General features: G+C 39.3%; 1 protein-coding gene across 2 annotated transcripts in view; it reads right to left on the bottom strand.

Moving 5' to 3' along the window:
• Positions 1-310: 310 nt before the first annotated feature.
• noxa1 (NADPH oxidase activator 1) overlaps positions 311-20,332 on the bottom strand; it is a 52,443-nt gene continuing 32,421 nt past the window's right edge. The window contains exons 6-18 of one of the 2 annotated variants that reach the window (XR_009241048.1): positions 19,858-19,992; positions 19,262-19,369; positions 18,727-18,786; positions 18,609-18,646; positions 16,327-16,465; positions 15,951-16,019; positions 15,342-15,432; positions 14,508-14,599; positions 8,862-8,887; positions 8,316-8,408; positions 7,720-7,803; positions 4,956-5,116; positions 4,409-4,517 (exon numbers count right to left, since the gene is read on the bottom strand). Coding sequence is in view for 1 of the 2 variants with exons in the window: in XM_058635210.1 (XP_058491193.1) it covers positions 1,685-1,821; positions 1,921-2,044; positions 4,409-4,517; positions 4,956-5,116; positions 14,508-14,599; positions 15,342-15,432; positions 15,951-16,019; positions 16,327-16,465; positions 18,609-18,646; positions 18,727-18,786; positions 19,262-19,369; positions 19,858-19,992 (1,263 nt within the window). In the remaining variant the exon portion in view is untranslated. Of the gene's footprint in view, positions 1,822-1,920; positions 2,045-4,408; positions 4,518-4,955; positions 5,117-7,719; positions 7,804-8,315; positions 8,409-8,861; positions 8,888-14,507; positions 14,600-15,341; positions 15,433-15,950; positions 16,020-16,326; positions 16,466-18,608; positions 18,647-18,726; positions 18,787-19,261; positions 19,370-19,857; positions 19,993-20,332 lie in introns of those variants that run through there. The other variant, XM_058635210.1, reaches the window with a different exon arrangement.

Raw genomic sequence — 20,332 nt, forward strand, 5'->3', positions numbered from 1 at the left:
TACAGGCGTGTCTTTTACTATTGTGGGCAATGGGAAAATTGCTTTTTGGGCCGCATGAGTATTTTTTGTTGCAGTACCACGAGTGGCCACCACGACAAAATGTCTTCAAGGCAGAGGGGGCGGTGCTCTATCCAGTTCTTATAATACATCCATGCCATGAAGTGCATTGTCACCTTAGCTAGATTGTACTTGTAAAACACTGCCACCTGTAGATGAAGGGAGGCATTATTGAGACAAATATAACGTCTCAAAAATCTGTAACTGTGGAAAGAGAGGAATGCAAATGCGGAAGTGCAATTCACAAATGCAATTTTCAGTTTTACAAATGTCATTTAATTTACAAATACACATCTATATTTGTAAAAATCAATATACAAGTTACAAATGTGATTTTTTCTATTTGTGGATCTCAAAACATGCATGCAAATCAAGAAATACATGTGGATCACCCTCTGCACATATCCAAATATTATTGGAACAAATTTAACCCCATATTAAAATGCTAATATTTACATTAAAACTTTATGAAACATATGAGAAGTATTATTTATATTTCAAGTCATTAGGTAACATGACCTGGAAGCTATTGAGCTAAAATGCTAATATTTACATTAAAAAATTAATGAAAAAAAGTATAAAGTATAAAAAATGACTTGAAATCAGTGAAGGACCAAAGTACTACACTGCCTAATCAGGACACACCTCATTTTAATACTTCTCATATTTTTTTCATTAATTTTTTTAACGTAAATATTAGCATTTATCCTCATGTGGAGGATAAAGCGGTAGAAAATGGATGGATGTTTAAATATATCTGATTTTTTAGCTGTTTTTGCTATTAAGCAAAATCAGCAATCAGTCAGTCAGTTTTTAAACATATTATCTTTTAAAATTCAACAATTCTCAGGAAACACTGAGATTCAGAAAACATATTCAATAAGACCCCGAGGTATTATAAACCTCTCGAAATGATAAACAATATCAGAAATGTATACAGTACATCACAAGTATAACTTGAACATCAAAAAGTAGTGTTTCCATTATGTTGCAGTTCAGCTTGGTACAGTTTGGAATTGGTAAATGGTAAATTTGTTTTGACTGATATCAGTACCTTTATTTTACTTGGTAGATGACGTGTGGGCTGTGCATCATATACAAATATAATTGAATTGAATTGAATTGACTTGAAAATCGAATGACCAAAAGATACACGGACCCATACCGTTGCTACAGCAGGGAATGCCAACATCGAACGTGACACAACAGACAACAATGCCACATCTAGCAGCTCTTTTTTCCTGCTCAGTTTGTGGCTGTTTGCCTCAGCTAGACATCAAGCACTGTATGAGAATAGACTGTGGGCACTGAAGAAACATTAGTCAGATTTTCATTTTTCTGTCACCCACCCATACCACTTTACTCTGGCGTTCCAAGGGAAGCTGTGTCAAAAATGAAAAGGTTGGGGCTGGTTATTCTGGAGTTATTCCCCAAAAATATATACTGTACCAAACTGAACCGTTCCACTGGACTATAGTGATTTCATAGGATTTACAGTAGAACACTGCAGGGAAATAACAGCAGATTTAATGTAAAGATACACCTCAGAATAGACATTCTCGCCCTCTATATTATTATTAAAGTGATGCTGTATCACGATAAACATAAAATAACATAATCAGGTTTATTAAATGCTACTATACTGTAAATCATCTTCCTCTTTGGCTTGGCCCCGGTTGATGTTGGCATTTTCCCTGTAGGCGAAGCTGCTGGGGAAGATGCCAGTAGTTCCTGCACAATGTCCCTCCAGCCATTCTTCATTAACTAGAAGAGAGAAGTGAAGAAGATGTATGAAGAAAATGTCTGTGTAATGCAGGCAAATTACTTCTTTTTTTTAAATCTCCCCTCAACCTCGCAACTCACCTTCACCCAAGATGTCAATAGTGTCACCTTCACTGAACTCCAAGTCCTCTGGACCCTGAGCCATATAGTCATACAGTGCCACCATCTGGTACAGGATGGTATAGTTGGTCAGCGGGTCTTCTTTCTGCAAAATGTCAGTCAGTCAGTCATCATCTACCGCTTTATCCTCCACCAGAGGGTCGCAGGGGGTGCTGTGCCAATCTCAGCTACATCGGGCGATAGGCGGGGTACACCCTGGACAGTCCGGCAGTCCATCGCAGGGCCACACACAGATAGAGACAAACAACCATTCACTCTCACACTCACTCCTATGGTCAATTTAGAGTGTCCAATTTACATAATCCCCACATTGCATGTTTTTGGACTGTGGGAGGAAGCCGGAGAACCCGAAGAGAACCCACGCACACACGGGGAGAACATGCAAACTCCATGCAGAAAGGCCCTTGTTCCAACTGGGGCTCGAACCCGGGTCTTCTCGCTGCATGGCGAGAGTGTTAACCACTACATCACCGTGTGGCCCTCTGCAAAATGTATTATCATTAATATTACCAAAAAATTATAAATTCAAGGGAGCAATAAAATAATTTTAAGTTGATCCTGTTCATGTTTCTTCTCGTAGATATTACAAACCTCACATTCACTCACAGCACCACCTTAATCTGTCCTCACTTATCTACCCCTCCCGCTCCACACACATCCAACACCTTGTTGCAGGGGGCCTGTGGAACTGCCAGCCAGCTACCCGCAAGACTGAGCTCATCTCTGGCTTTGCTACAGAGCAATGCCTAGACTTCCTTGCTCTCACTGAGACTTGGATAATACCGTCCAACACATCCACCCCTGCGGCTGGTTGCTTTTCTGACTCTCTTAAAGAGGCCAGAGTGACCCCCCTCCTTAAAAAACCCACCCTCGACCCATCTGAAGTAAATAACTACAGACCTGTCTCTCTTCTTCCTTTTCTTTCCAAAACTCTGGAGCGTGCTACCTTTAATCAACTCTCCTCCTACCTTCACTGGAACAACCTTCTCGATCCTCATCAGTCTGGTTTTAAGGCAGGTCACTTGACCGAAACTGCACTTCTTGCTGTCACTGAGCAACTCCACACTGCCAGGGCTGCCTCCCTCTCCTCTATGCTCATCCTCTTGGACCTTTCTCCAGTGTTTGACAGTTAACCACCAGATCCTTACTTCCCCCCTTCAGTAACTAGGTGTACTTACCCTACTCTCATCCTATCTTCAAAACCGAACATACAGAGTAACCTGGAGGGGATCTGTGTGGGAACCCTGTCCTCTTAACTACTGGGGTTCTGGGTTCTGTCCTGGGCCCTCTCCTCTTCTCTCTGTACACCAACTCTCTTGGTTCTGTCATTCACTCTCATGGTTTTTCCTATCACAGCTACGCTGATGACACCCAACTCATTCTCTCTTTTCCTAGAACGTGTACTAGAACGGATCTCCGCTTGTCTGACCTGTCTCAGTGGATGTCTGACCATCATCTGAAACTCAATCTCGAAAAGACCGAGTTTCTTTTTCTCCCAGAAAAGGGCTCTCCCACCACAGACCTGACCATCACCCTCGACAACTCTGTGGTAGCTCCATGGAACCTGGGTGTGACACTGGATGACCATCTCTCCCTCAATGCCAACATTGCTGCAACAGCTCAATCTTGCAACTCCCTCCTGGCTGGTCTCCCTGCATGTGCCATACGACCTCTGCAGCTCATCCAGAATGCAGCAGCTCGACTGGTCTTGTACATCGCACTTATGACTAGCACTTTATAGTTTGGCTTACTTGAAGCTCTTACTTACTTCTAGCTCTTGTTTGTACCCAAATGTTTAAATGCACTTATTGTAAGTCACTTTGGATAAAAGTGTCTGCCAAATGACATGTAATGTAATGTAATCTGTATGTAAGACAATGACTATGGCCCCCTTTACACCAGGCATTAAAATGTGTTTTCTTTGATCAGATGACGATTGGATTGCCCTTCACCATATACATTTACACCTGGTATTACAACAATGTTCGCTGCCCTTGACATTGCACTGTTGTATGGAGTCCTCTTTGCTTTTTGAAGCAGGGGAAGTAGTTACCTCCACTCCATTCAGTTGTGGGTGAAGCAGAGACGCATCGGAGATATATGGCATACATTTCTGTTCAATCTTGTCACAATGCTTCCCGAAGTGGTTTGGCAGATCAGATAACAATCTGTCTTGGATTGTATATACACCTGTGCCAGGTATAAAGGGGGCCTATGTGTAAATGCATCATATAATCACATTAAAAATACCCTGAATCATCCCTTCAAGCTTTATAATGCTTCCAAGACCAATGAGCAAAGTAAGAAAGGGCTTTTTCCCAGGTCAGTACAAACCTTTGGAATCTTGCTGGGATGATAAGGGCCTTTTATTCACACAACCAACAATGAAGTTTTAGCAATAATAGAACAGACACATGTTGAGCTAAACCCCTGGAGTTTTAATGTTCACCTGACACCATAGGGTGACTCGGCCACCCTCAGCCACATCCTGCATCATGGGACCTGATTCCACCTCTCCACTCAATGGTATGAGCACTTGGGAGCCATGTGGCTTATGCCTGGAGAGAAAAAGAAAAATTAGGGGATGAATGGGTGAGGGAATAAAAAGGTTTAGGGCATCATGGGGGCAAACCTGGATTGGCAGATAATCACCTAACTAATGAAATTACTCTTTTCTAAAACAGAAAATGTCAAGCCTTAAAACAAGCCTCTGATACATATATTATAATATTTTTGTCAGTTCCTGGATTGATTTTGATACCAGCTCCCACTGTTATCAGTCACACTGTTCTTGTTTTGTGTGATGTCATATTTCATACTCTGCTTTTTATAGCTGCTCTCATGACTGAATTTGCAGTTGCAGTGTCCTATAGCTCATGTTATGTTAGGCATGAATGATTTGGACCCTCAGGTTGAGGGGAGAAAAAGAAGTATATTTGAGAAAAATGCAGTAGAAACTTAGAAAGACAGAAGTGGGTGAGCAGACCCAGGGTTACCTGAGGCGCAGTTGATTTGTGGGCTGGCCCAGTTTGTGTGCAATTTGTTCCTTCACCTCATGGTATGGTGCGTTTAGAGGCACAGACAGAGCAACAGTGTACGTGTAGTGGACCTTCACCACCACAGAGCCCACATCTTCAAGCTGAGCTGAGCTGGCAGTCTGGAAGAGCAGTGAGAGCAGAAACATCATATATTTCCACATATTGTATAAAACTAAATTTAAAAAATCTTGATCGGTGCTTCTCTCTGCGAATATCTTTTTATGATATCAATGTAAGCATTAAGTGGCCTGTATTTACAGTATATACTGTAGCACCTTGTGTCGTGTTTGGATCCCCAGGCTTGGCCAAATATTCAGAAATTATTTTTAGGTTCTGGTCAGATTTCAATGCCAATTGACATGGTAATTCAATTGGCATTCATGGGTTGTAGATTATTTAGGACTATTTTGTCCTTTCCAGTTTTAGGTAAAGGACAAAACCACAACCGCTTACCACAACCAGGAAGGCCCAACAGCACCGGCAGTGGGTGATCAGCGCAGCTGACGGAGAGAGCGGACAAGGCGGCTATGCGGCAAGAGAGGGGGGCTACATGCTAGGCTAAAGGCAAGGGCTACACGCCCACCGCTACCTAGCTTGCTGCTAGCCAACGTTCGCTCTATTGATAACAAGATGGACGAGCTGAGGACCAGGATAACAACACAGCGTGAGTTAAGAGAATGCTGTGCTCTTATTTTCACGGAAACCTGGCTTTCGGACAGCATCCCAGACTCTGCCATTCATCTTACAACGCACTCCGTCCACCACGGAGACCGTACAGTGGCTTCGGAAAGGAAGAGAGGCGGCGGCGTGTGTGTCTACGTAAACAACAGTTGGTGCTCGGACATACAGGTGGTTGAAAGACACTGCTCGTCTGATATCGAACCTTTAATGGTGAAATGCAGACCATTCTATCTGCCTAGGGAGTTCAGTGCTGTGTTTTTGCTGAGTGTTTACATCCTGCCGCGGGCGGACTGCGCCACGGCGCTGAGGCTGCTGCATGACATCATCAACAAAAACGAGACCACACACCTGGACGCAGTGTTCGTTGCAGCCGGCGATTTCAACCACCACAACCTCAAGAGTGTTCTCTCCAAATACCACCAACAAGTGAACTTTCCGACGAGGGAGAACAACACTCTGGACCAGGTCTACTGCAACATAAAGGGAGCCTACAAGGCTGTGCCTCGGCATCACTTTGGTCAGTCCGACCACATCTCAGCTTTCCTCTACCCCGCATACAGACAACGCCTCAAGCAGGCCCCCCCAGTATGTACTACTGTTAAAGTGTGGAATGAAGAAACTGAACTGGTGCTGACTGGTGGTCACAACTGAACATTGTGACCTGCCTGAATGACTATCGTCCCATTGCACTCACCCCTATAGTGATGAAGTGTTTCGAGAGGATAGTCATGACACACATCAAAAAGAACATCCCGGACACCTTGGACCCTTTACAGTTTGCGTACCGTCAGAACCGGTCCACAGACGATGCCATCAACACTTGTCATTCACACCACCCTCACTCACCTAGAGGCCAAGGATTCATACGTCAGACTGCTTTTCATAGACTACAGGTCAGCGTTTAACATGGTCATTCCCCATAAACTCTCTACTAAGCTCCTCACTCTTGGTTTGACACCTGGTCTCTGTAACTGGGTGCTGAGCTTCCTCAATGACAGACCCCAGTCAGTCAGAGTTGGCAACTGCACATCTCAAACAAGAACTGTAAGCATAGGGACCCCCCAGGGCTGCGTGCTGAGTCCCTTACTGTACACCCTCTTCACCTACGATTGTATGGCCACCCACACTGTAAACCCGGATAAGTTGAGTTTACTTAAAAAATTTAAGGAAACTGGTTGCCCTAAAAAAATTAAGTAATGTTTGATGAAAACTTAAGTGAATTTAACTTAAAAAAAATGAGTGGATGGCATTGTTATTTTGAGTTTAGTACACTTAATACCAAGTTTGTTCAACTTAAAATCACAAGTAATATCAATTGCTTTGCCCCTTTATTCCACTGTTAATTTAAAGTTAAGTGCACTAACCTCCAAGATGATTAAACTTAAAAACATTAGTAAAATCAATTGCTTTGCATATTTATTCCACTTATAACTTTAAGCTGTATACACTAACCACCAAGTTGATTTACCTTAAAAATTCCATTGCCCAATTACTCCACTATCTGAAGAGTAAAATAAAATCTGTTTAAACAGATTTTAAAAAAAACTATACAGATTAAATTTAGAAAATAAAAAGCAAAACCACAGGAGTACATTCTTGTCTACATGTTTTATTAAACTTGTCTTTATCATGTTGTCAAACAAAATGGGTTTGCAATCAAAAAATCAAATAGGACTCCTGTGAATCAGGAGCAAAATCAGTGGCAATGCATAAAAAACTTGCATATCTAACAGTGCCCACAGTAAACCGTATTTTTAAAGTGCAACATTACAAATAACCAAGCATTCAGATTCAGAGCAGTGGTATAAGTATTCAAACCCCTGTTTTAAACAGATAGTTGATTCTTCAAAGATTGAATTTTGGGTTTCAGCTCACCTCTTCCCAGGTTTAGCATGACCTGTTGAATAAACTGGAATGTGCTTTTCATGCACTTGGGGTAATCTAAGTGCAAGGCATAAATCAGTCCAAAAAGGACACAGAAAGCCTGTGGCAGGTTGGCCAGCTCCTCCATTACCACACTCCCTTCCAAGACGATGCTCACTTTGGATGGGTTGAGTTGAGGATGTTCGTCAATGCAGAGGATTCCCACTGGAGTTTCATTGTACACGTCCTTGTCAGTTGCATCCTAACAGAAAAAGAAACAGACAAAGAGAGGACATTGTAATGTCAATAATTCTGTATTGACCACAGAAATTAAGAAAGGACAACACCAATTTTAAATCACCATAATTTGAATGTGCATTACAAGAGCTGTTTGAAAACCTGTGTGCTGAAATGGTTTTGTAGCTCAGAAGAGATGGAGAGCTTTTTTAGTCTCAGTCAAGCTGAAAAGTTGTGTCAAAACTATTTCCAGTACAGATGCAATTGTTGCAGTTGACACAAATTTAATCTAAAAAAAATATGAATTTATGTACGGGTTTTTCATAGTCCTCAGCAAAATAAAAAAGAGGGGTCCTTCCCTGTGGCCCCATCTCACACTAGCTGATGTCAATTTCACAGAAATAAAGACATTTTGTACAATGTTAATTTGTATGTAATTTAGAGTAGGTAGTAGTAATATTTTTTTAGTCAATTAATATCAGATGGTCATGTTGTGAATCAATAATGCAGATATTCAAAACAAATTCAGTTACTTACCAAGCAGGTTTTGAAGAACGCAGAGGGGTCATCCCCCAAAACGACTGGCAGTCCCCGAAGACAAAGGCACCTGATGTCTGTTGGCTCAGGGGTCTGGAAGATAGTGGACATAACTAAGTACATTCATACTGTATATGGTTAAATAGCCAGAGAATCGATTTACACAATTTAATTACTTATTACAAACTTCCTGGACAGAAAGTATCTATACGATATTCCATCTATGCAGACAGATGACACATCCAGAACAGAATCTACCTTTGCAATGTCTCGAGCAAATACCCTCTGAACATCCAAAGGGAAAGAGGCAAGAAAAACTGGGGTAACCCTCGTCATCTCCACTGATGGTTTGAAAAAATGCGCAGCAGTCAAGATGGTAACTGACTGCTTTCTGGTGTTTTGTAGCGAGTGTCATTGCAACATTTTTGAAATTTTGAGTGTTCTGTAAACATGGAAATGGTTCTGTTCTTGCATAGCTCCCATGTTTTAGTCTATAGTGCTTAAAAAGCTGTACTCTCTTTTCACAGATGAAAGGGCAGTACTTACACTTCCACAACATGTCTTATGGAGACCTGCAACACAATAAAAAAAACAAAAACATGAGCGACTGGTAAATAATGTTAGATTATCCTCTACAATCTATCTGTATCTTAATTCTGGATAGTGATAAAACTGTATTATGCTATTTGTTCACTTCTTAAAGAGTAATGTTACTTTGTGGAAGTAAAGAGGGTCACATGCACATTGCAATATCACAGCCTGGTCACATGAATACAGTTAACATTTGACAGGTGATGTACCAACAATTAATGGCAGATATCTTAAGTGAAAAAATACACAGAAAATATCCAGTTAGCGTAGCAAGAGTAAAACGCTGAAAAATAGGAGCTTCAAATATCTTTTTAAGTAACCTTTTCAACCGGCCACAACACTTGAGGTTAGGTTTAGCAGAATATTCAAAATGTCGGTTTTGAGCGCGCAAGGGGGTGGGGGGCCTTCACTGTTCACTGAACAAGTGAGTGTTAACAATACGTAAAATAAGTCGTTTTCACTGCTCAAAAACAGCTAATAAAGCTATGTGTGAGAAAAATGTCCGTTAAAATGCTTTACACGGCTAGCCAAATGTGTCTTAACATTACCATGTCAGTTTCGCTAATGAAAACGTTTTTTTCACTGCTCTAACAGTCATTGGAGCTAGCTAGTGCTAACTTTAAATCAAAAGCCATCACAGAATAAAACTCGGTTGCTCACTTACCAGTAAAATGTCTGTCGGGCACAACAGCAGCGGACAGTTGAAAATACACGCAGGAAAAGTGACGTGCTGCAACATGATTTCGGGCAGGTGACCTATGCTGCATTCAAGTGATGTCAGAATAATCGGGTAAATGATTTTCCGACTGACAAAAATCACACAAACACTGATAGGCTACAGTAAATATCGACCCGTGTAGAGTAAAATAGATTAGCAAGTTATTTATTTGCATAAACCATGATATCAATGATATCAAGATTTTAGGTTTTGTAGAGTCTACTAGTAGAATACAACAAGAAGTCTGGGATAAAATCACTGATATAAAGCTTAAAAAGTGTTTCTGCATAGTTGATAACAACATGAAACATCACCAGAAACGGCTAACCATGTCTTTTAAATGTTTTGAATTTTAAAATATAAAAAATCTTCTTTGAAGCATCCACTAAGTTGAAAAATGACCTCGGGAACATCGAACCTTCCTACACTACTTGAATGCAGCGGGAATTTAAGCGGCATGGTCATGTCCAAAACCTATAAATTGCATCCCATTTAACTTAAAATTACTCATTCATGACATTACTTTCAAATGTAAGTATATTCTACTTCCAATTAGTAGACTGCGCTTAAATTTGATAGTTACACAATCAAACTTAAATTATCTATGTACGTTGAAATTGATTGTTTGAGTAGAAATGACATCTAACAGTGCAGAACAACAACAGTATCGTAAAGTTTGCGGAAGATTCTACAGTCATCGGACTGATTACTGGTGGGTCGGAGACGGCGTATAGGAGAGAGGTGGCAGAACTTGTGGCCTGGTGTCAGGACAATAATCTCTCCTTGAATGCAGAAAAGACCAAGGAGATGATCATTGACCCGAGAAGGAAGACAGTGCAGCACATACCACTGTGCATAGGTGAGACAGAAGTGGACAGGGTGAAAACCTTCAAATTCCTCGGGACTTACATCAGCGAGGACCTCACTTGGTCTCACAACGCACAGCAAAGGATTAAAAAAGCCCAGCAGCGACTGTACTTCCTGAGAAAGCTGAGGAAATTTGGCATGTCATCCAAAATCCTCAGCAACTTCTACAGGTGTACGGTCAAGAGCATCCTCACCAATTCCATCACAGTCTGGTATGGAAACTGCACTGCCCAAGACAGGAAGGCCCTCCAGCGGGTGGTCAAAACTGCACAGTCCATCTCTGGAGCAGCCTTCCACTCACTTCAGGACATCTACTCCACCAGTGCCACCAGAAGAGCCCACAACATCATCAAAGACAGCACACACCCACAGCACAGACTCTTCACGCTGCTGCCATCAGGCAGACGCTACAGGAGTCTGAGATCCAGAACCACAAGAATGACAAACAGTTTTTATCCACAGGCCATCAGGCTGGTGAACAGCTCCCTCATCAAGACCCCCCCCCCCCCCCCCCCCCCCCCAGCACTGATTAACATACAAACACTGCTGCTACTATCTGTACTGTCAATACTTGTTATCATTTCAATCGTGCAATATTGTCCTTGGATCTGTTCTAAGATTCCATTTTTAATTTTTCATTTTAATCTAGCAATCGTGAAATATTGTCCTCGGATCTGTTCTAAGATTCCATTTTTCATTTTAATTTTAATTTTGTTTTTTTTAGTCTGTACATTTTTAACTTAAATTTTATCCATTGTTAAGTTATATATATACTTTTATTTCATTTGTTTTTCTCTCCTTTTTTTGTGACCAGGGAGATGTGCAAAGTAAGAATTTAATTGTGCAGTGTGACGTCTGTCTTAACTGAACATATGACAATAAACCTCTTGAATCTTGAATTTTATGATTCCCTGTTTCATTGTTGGTGTCATGAGTTGAAGAATTCTTCATTGCCTCAAATGGTAAAGTTTTTATTTTTTGCCAAAAAAAGATAAAAAAATTGTCTGTTAATCCATCTCTGCCACACATTTTTACATTATATGACTCTATTTTTTTACACTAGTTTTTCTGTTCTTTACAAGTAGTATATAAAACTGTAAAATTACAGACATTATCAGCAAATCAACAACCCGCCTGTTATTTTCAGTATTATGACAGTAATGACAAACTACATTAATTTCAAATTTTTTTACAGAAGATACTATATTAATTTTACATTATCTTTTCTGTTTTCTTAAATGACATACAAATTCACGTAAAATTACAGTAATTAACTGTAATAAATATGTAGCCTGGTATTTTAAAGTTTATTCACACTTTTCTCCGTAATTTTAAGATAAATCTCATTATTTGGATATTTGCATGTAATTATACATTCAACCTGTAATTAAATATGTAGCTTGTTATATAAAGGTTTAAGTCCATACTAACTATCTAATGTTTTTCTCTGTAATTTTAAGGTTAATCTTATTAGATTTAGATTTATGTGTACTTTTACATTCAAACTCTGTAATTAAATATGTAGCTTTTTATATAAAGGTTTATGTCCATACTAACAATCTAATATTTTTCTCTGTAATTGTAAGGTCAAAAACTGGGCGGTGGCACGTTCACATAAGCTTAAATTCAGATAATGCTTAAATAACAAAGATTATTGCAAAATAAAAAGTTATGAGTGGGTTAGCATTTGTAAATTCCAAGGTAGATTAAAATAATGTCTATCCATTGTGTTACATTAAATTGGAATAGGGCTTCATCTGCTATTCAGCAAATTGAAAATGAAACCTAAATGATGACCAGATTCTGGAATGCAAGTAAAAATATTGATGCTTTTGATATTTTGCTTAATTCAAGCAAAATATCATGGCTATCAATATCAAATATCATTCAACTGAAGTTACTCAACTTTGTTTATATAGTGCTTTACACATAATGCAGTAGATCGTGTGTGACAGAAAGAGAAAGAGATGCTCATGTAATTGAATGATGATGAAATGAAAAAAGAAAAACTGAAGGTCTGGTGATTGGTTGATGTGGCTGTCGTCAAGAAAACTGGCCAATGACAACTGTGCGGCCTTCTTTTTTGAAAATATGTCAGTTTGAATGGATACTGTAATGTATTGTTGTGAGTTCGCATTTGCCTTTGAGCTTCCGTTTACCTGTGTGTCCCTCGCTGCATACTGTATTGTTGTGTGTGTGCGTGCCAACTAGTGAGTAGTAAAACTCAAGTTCTCTGCATTACTGGCCTCGTTATTGTGTCTCCACATTATATACTCAAAGTGAGTATATCACATGGTGTCAGAAGTCTGTCAAGAACAGTACACGCAGCCATGAACACGCGGTTTGACCACCCGCGGATCGACTGGGATGCCGCCGATCTATACAAGGAGTTCGAGAGGTTCCGCTGCCACGTGAGTTTCGTTTTTGACGGTCCACTCTCGGCGCTTGAAGCTAAACAGAAAGCCGGCTGGCTGGGAACGTGGATCAGCGAACAAGGCAGAGAAATTTACAAGACCAGAGGACACACTGAAAGAAGAAATACTGGAAATAAACCTGACATTAGATGATGTTCCAATGGCAATTGTGGCAGATGACAAGTGGATTGTAGACTTTAGTGTTCTGTCCCAGGAAGTGCAGTTTAGAATAGACTAAGTGTAAGTGTAATACACTGACACTGAACTGTTATCAGTTATTAATGCACACAGGAAAATAGGGCTGCACAATATGGTTAAAAAAAAAATAGAAATTCTTTTGGACAGATAATATGATCGTGGGTCTTGTGCTAGTATTTGTAGTCTTTGTAGTCAGCGGCCGGCAGTCTGACCATTCATCGCATAGTACCTGCTTTTAAGCACACTTGGAACCTCGCTATTTAAACTGTGTCGTGGCATGACGAGGCGAGTAGAGACGGTGGAAATGCGCCATTAGTTGGTCAGACTGCCGGCCGCTGAGTCCCGTCACAGGAAGAGACCTCCCACACACAAATCAAGCCGAACAGCGCCGGACTGTAGACCACTTAAAACTACTTAATAATCCTAAAAACGTGGGTTATTTCCAACAACTACCAGGGAAACCTCTATATTTAACAGGAGTCTTTTAAAGTGGAGTGGTGTATTTAGGGACATCGCCAGCGATCACAAGCGGGATCACAGACCGCTGCTGTCTGTGGAGTAGGAAGCTGTTCTCCGGTACTCTGGAGACGTGTGGACAGAAATCAAGCCGAACAGTGCGGAGTTAAAACTACTTAACAATCCTTAAAAGGATTGTTAATCCTAAAAAGGATTGTTAACAGAGCAAAACCTGACCCAGATCACCTTAGTGGTCTGGAGGGTTCATAGTGAGCCACCAGGTCAGAAATGTATTTTGGACCTAAACCATTCAGTGCTTTATAGACAGGAAGCCACCTCAGAACTGGAGTTATGTGTTCAACCTTTTTGGTCGTGAGAACACAGGCAGCAGCATACTGAATCAGCTGCAGCTGTCTAATGGATTTTCTTCGGATGCTGGTGAGAACAGAATTGCAGGAGCCTGGACCAGTTTTTCCAGGTCCTGTCGTGCCATGAGTTTGTTCAGATGATAGTACACAGACTTTGTGACTGTTTTCATATGGCTTTTTAAAGTCAGAGCCCATGACAACAGCTAGATTTCTTGCTTGGTTTTTGGGTTTTAATGCAAAAAAACTCCTTTTGATTCAAAGGGAGTATAAATCAGTGACAGCATGGTACGTCCTGTTCATATGTTCTTTAATCTACTAATTTCACCTCAAATATGCCATTAGGTTTTATTTTACCTCGGTGTTGCTGAGGTGGAAATACTTTTTTTTTTTAAATGTCAGAATAAAATGGCCTTTTAAAAGGAGCTCAAATCATGTTATACAATTGCTCATAAGATTGGGCTGTAGAAAGGTTTAGTGTGATTTGAGGTTTAGAAACTTCAACACCTTCAATCTTTACGGTATGATCATCTATAGAGTGTGGATTTTAAGATGGCACATATGAGTGAAAGGAGGATATTACCTGGTTGCTGGTTATGTTGGGTAGCTCTGATGCAGGCGACTTGTGGGTGGCAGTAGTGTAGGATGGAGGTGGGGAGCCTGAGGTGAACTGCACTGCAAAGAAAACAGCACAGGTACTGTTAGGAAAAGTTAGGCAGTTAGATGACGGCTTGGACTGTGTTCCATGTTTTATATTATATATAATATCTTGTAGAAAGTACTTACATTTTCAATCATTCCTGATACTGTCTCACAATATCAAATAAAGTGATATTTATGGTTTAACAAACCATATTTTGAATGGTGATTACTCTGATGATATTTTGAATTAGACACATGCCACTAAAGAGCAGTTTTCTGTTTATTCAAGTGGTCATAAGACTAATCAGTCACATTGGACCTTTCATCACATTAAAAGTCCAATATGCAACATTTCACCTTCCAATCACTACTGCACAACTTTGTATGTGTGTACAATTATTCATATATTAGCAATCTGTCAATGGGTTAACTCGTATGTAATGCTCATGCATAAGTTAAAAAAACTCACATTTCTAGATAATATTTGTGCGGATTCATGATCACAGAACACAGTAAGAAAAACTGTCTAACATCCTCAGTGCTTATCAGTTATAACAATCTATTTTACTATAACTGAGCTATTTGGGGAGTTTTAACAGCAGTGCATGCAGAGATGATTCATGAATCTGAATATAAATAAAATAACACTTAAGCAGCTCATCTGAACATCACAAACAGCCTAATTTATAATACTAAATTAATATTACAATTATAGGAGTGTTTTCTGTCTTAAAATCTGTGAAAGGGAAGGAGATATCTGGATTTCTTTTTTTACCACGAGGAGGAGGTGCAGGGTTGGGGTTAGGTGGACGTGGTCGTGTTGGTGGCATGAGTCCTGGTGGGAAAGGAATCCCATTGGGAAATTTCTGTGGAAGGAAAGACAGAAAGTTACATGAAAGAGCACTTTTATGGTTTTAGGTTCCGTAACATAAAATAATGACAAATCTTGGGATTAATTAGTTCACTCCATTTCTGTTCATCACTTATCAACACAAACAAAATACATATCTGCCAAAACACCATGTTATTACAGAGTTTGCCAAACCCTTAACCCCCTGACCCAAGCAAAAAAAAAATACAAATCAAACCTTCTAAATTTGACTGATGATATTGATCGGTCTATCAACCATTTCAGGGCAATTACCTTGTAAGTCGCTTTGGATAAAAGTGTCTGCTAAATGACATGTAATGTAATGTAATGTAATGTAATGGTGGAGTCATATCGGAAGGCGTACAACATTTTCTTTTGTTTAAAGTTGAAACAGACAACTCTTTGGTTTAAAATTCTCATTGTGATGACAATAAAGACAATAAAGAAAATATGAATACCCTTAGTTTGTAAACAATTGTAATTATTCTATGGACACAGATAGTAAATCTTTACATTCTCCTTTTTGCCTTTGGAGATCCTGACATCAATTGGTTCAAGCACGGACACGGGCAGAAGTCCTCTCTGGAAAAACAAAAATTATACAAAACTGAAAATATTAAAAAAAAGCAGTTAATGACAAATAATGATTTTCGCACATCAGCAACCAGGGTTGTACAATGAAAGACACGCTCTGTCTACTACTACTAAATAATTGTGTTTTCAAAGATTAAATGTCTTAACATTAGATTAATCTTGCAGTTGTCAAACAATCATGACTAGTATTATTATTATTATCATTATCTGTTTTGTAATCAGTCAAGCGTTTTCTATCATGTATGAACACAACACTTACATAGTCACTTCATGTCTGGTGTATATCTCACCTCACCTGTCCATCATATATGACGGTTGCTATCCCATCCCTGTCTTCCTCAGCTAATAAGAACACAACGGCCCCCCTCGGCACAGTCAGGTGTCCTTGCTCTTGAGCCACGTAAGGTACACTTAGGCGCATGTATCGAGAATCCCTAAGTCAATTAAAGGAATAAGTCACAGATCCACAACCATTTTATTTCACATAATGTTCAGCAATAGTAATATCATCAGATAGTAACCAATATTTTATATTATTATAACCATCAGTGGCAGCCCATCCATAGAGGGCACTGCCCCACCAGTCTCACATGAAGAAGAAGATAGGAATCATCTAAAATAATTTATAAAATCATGGAAAATTTACTGAACCAGTAAAGGAGCTACACATAATACAGTCTGTGACTGTGACAGTCTGTGTAATCTGCATTCAAATGTAGTTTAAAAACGTTCTCTCGCTCATTTACAGCGTATTTCCAGTTCCTTCATGGCGCACAAATCTTTACCATAGACTTTCGCTATTGTGACGCATGCATACATGCACACCCTTGTAATGCAAAAGTTAAAAGAAAGACTGCCCACAGCCAAGTGGACACAAAGCTTCTCCACAGCAGGTGAGACACATGATGACTGAGTCAATCATGCTTTTGTGAACGTCACAATAGGCAGAGGTGGGTAGTAACACGCTACATTTACTCCGTTACATACACTCGAGTAACTTTTTGGATGAATTGTAATTTTAAGAGTAGTTTTATTGCAACATACTTTTACTTTTAATTGAGTATATTTTTGAATTTTTTTATTACATGCGTGGTCTATTTCTCTCCCTGTTGACTATAGCTGACAAAATCTTGCCAATCAAATGCAGCCAGTTGAGTCACATGACAAGTATTGTCATGGATAATCCGAATTTATTGTACTAGTTAAACGGTGATGTATTTAATTTCCCAAATAATTATTTATTTTATTATAAAGACCGTATTTATTGTTTTATTTAAAATATTATTATTTAACATATCTTAATTTGAACATTGCTGTTTTATATTATATTGTGTCTATTTTGTACCGTTTGTGTTGCTCTGAATATTTCAAAAATAAATCCGGAGAAACTCAGTACTTGTACTCTTCAGTACTTGAGTAGTCTTTTCACTGCATACTTCTTTACTCTTACTCGAGTAATTATTTTCATGAGTACTTTTACTTCTACTTGAGTAATTATTATCTTAAAGTAACAGTACTTTTACTTGAGTAATTTCCTTGGCTACTCTACCCACCTCTGACAATAGGGTTTAAAATCATACTGTCACAGCAAGAGGCAACACCTCTCTCTCTCTCTCTCTCTCTCTCTCTCTTAGCTCCGAACAGAGCATCATGTCTGATCTCTAATCCATCGCGTCAGCTGTTTTTTCTTTTGAATCAAGTAGTGCTTTTTTCATTAAAATATGCCACCCCCCACATTTTTTTTATCACCAGCTGCCACTGATAACCATACAAATATACTGCCTGGCCAAAAAAAACCTCACACACATTTAATATTTCAATACATCTCCTCTAGCTTTGATTACGGCACTCATTCGCTGTGGCATTGTTTCGATAAGCTTCTGCAATATCACAAGAATTATTTCCCGCCAGTTTCCAGTTTTCACCAAGATCATGTAGTGATGATGGGAGAGTGGACCACTGTGCACAGCCTTCTCCAGCACACCCTAAAGATTCTAAATGGGGTTAAGGTCTGGACTCGTGTGAAAATGATGTCTCATGCTCCCTGAACCAGTCTTTCACAATTTAACCCGATGAATCCTGGCATTGTCATCTTGGAATATGTCTGTGCCATCAGGGAAGAAAAAAATCCATTGATGGAATAATCTGGTCATTCAGTATATTCAGGTAGTAGCTGACCTCGTTCTTTGGGCACATAATGTTGCTGAACTAAGCAATTAGGTAAGTAAGTAGGTCAGGTCTAGACCTTAGTTAAATCCAGGTGGCAACTTTTTTTTTGGCCAAGCAGTGTGTTACGAAGTGTCAGATCTGTTAGTGTTTTTGTTTTGCTTAGTCAGTTCTTGTTCTTGTTCGTGTTAGTTTATGTTTAAAGTCATGTTAAGTTCATGTCACTTTTGGTGTTGGGTTTGATTTTCACTTCCCCTTTTATTTGGTAAATGTTCATGTTTTCCTGTCACGTTGTTTTGTCATCTGTCTTCCCCTAATTCCCTCATGCACTTCACCTGGTTATTGTTAAGTAATCACTGTGTATACACAGTGTATATTAGTGATTTGGGATTGATCAGTAATAATACTAACCGAGCTCCGTCCACCTTAGGCTCATAGAAGCCAGGTTTCTGTGGAGAAGACAGAGTGACAATTATTAAAGGGACACACTCACAACAACATCTTAATGGGCAGTGCTAGTTAGCCTTACCTGTGGCCTCAGAGGTTCAAAGCCTCCAAAATCATCATTGGGAATCATGGAGGAAATCACCTGCAAGCACATCATCATAAATTGAATGTATTTGCTTCTTTAAACAAACATATATTGTTTTGCAAGTAATAAAAAGATGTTAATGATTCTGTCTCTTCCTTGAGTAAATAACAATATGACTGAAAATAAATGATTGCATAGCATAGAAAGTAGAAAATGCACAGAAAACATGCCCAGCACTGGAGTCTACCACACCAAGCAAGACCCAATGTGTAGGCTGCATAATGATTCCTCGTCGCTTGTCTCTATATGTTGGCCCTGTGATGGACTGATGATGTGTCCAAAGTGTACCCCACCTCTCACACTATTTTAGCTGGGATTGGTTTCTCAAAGCCATGAGATGTAAGAGTGAACAATTTAGAAAGATTCTAAATTATTGCAGTAGTTTGAACTATTGTTATCAGTAGCAGGTCTAGGGACCCCAAGGGTTCTGAAGAGGAGAAAAATAAAAATATGAATATAATGGACACACTACCTTTGCTTTGCCCAAAAAGTCTCTCTGCTGAAGCTGCTTCACATCCTCTTTTTTGGGACGAAACACCACACCCCCAGGTACCAGGACAGGAACTAGGACCTCCTTCCTCTTTGTTTAAAGGAAGAGATATAATTACATTTTTCATTATGTGTGTACTATGCTGTGTTTAGCAGAAAGTGTAAGCACTTTTGTGCTCAAACAGGATACTGAGTAAAATAATACATTTTTGTTGTCAAAAGTGAAATTTGACTGTTGATATATCAACCAGGACAAAGTAAAAGTACTTTATAATTCTTGTGTATGAAGAGGTACTTTATCAATTAAAAGTGAAATCATAAACTACCATAAACTACTAATGAAAAATAGACAATTATACAAATTGTTGTTGTGAACAGTGAATTTTGACCCTGGATTTCTCCTAACATACTCAGTAAAAGTACTTCATACATGTACATGTAGTACAAGTAGTACTAAGTCCAATAAAACTACCGTTTATGCTATTACTACTAAGTTACTAAGTTCCATTACTGATTTTGGCAAGTATCAGCGCTGGGTTTTGAAAAAATTGATACATGCAGGACTCTGTTAACACTCACCAGGATGTTGTCCAGGGCCACCTCTATGTTTCCTCCTCGACCGCCTCCTCTCTCTTGATTGGCTGACAGCAGAACTTTATTTGCCTGATCCCACTGGCCCATTCGACAGTACACAGCTGCTGTATTATATAAAACCTAGAGGATTAAAAAAAAAAAAAAAAAAAAAACACAGAAGCTGTGAATCAAACAAAGGAAATGCATAAGGTTGTTTAATGGCTACAAGACTTGGGACTTACTTTATATGTTGGGAAGATTCTACACATTTCTTTTGCAAACTTGGGAATTGTCATTATATTATCATAAATGAAACTGCTCCTGATCTGTTTCTATAACAATCCCAGGCTACATTTTGGAAACTCTTAACAATCAGTGTCTCCCGTGTGGCAGCCTGTTGCAGCAGCTCTTGCTGCTTTCTAGCTTTACTGTAAATTTCCTCATTGTGGGACTAACATTACATTTCTTCAGCTGTGGCGTT

Source organism: Solea solea, chromosome 8, assembly GCF_958295425.1.
Source record: "Solea solea chromosome 8, fSolSol10.1, whole genome shotgun sequence".
Taxonomy (NCBI): domain Eukaryota; kingdom Metazoa; phylum Chordata; class Actinopteri; order Pleuronectiformes; family Soleidae; genus Solea; species Solea solea.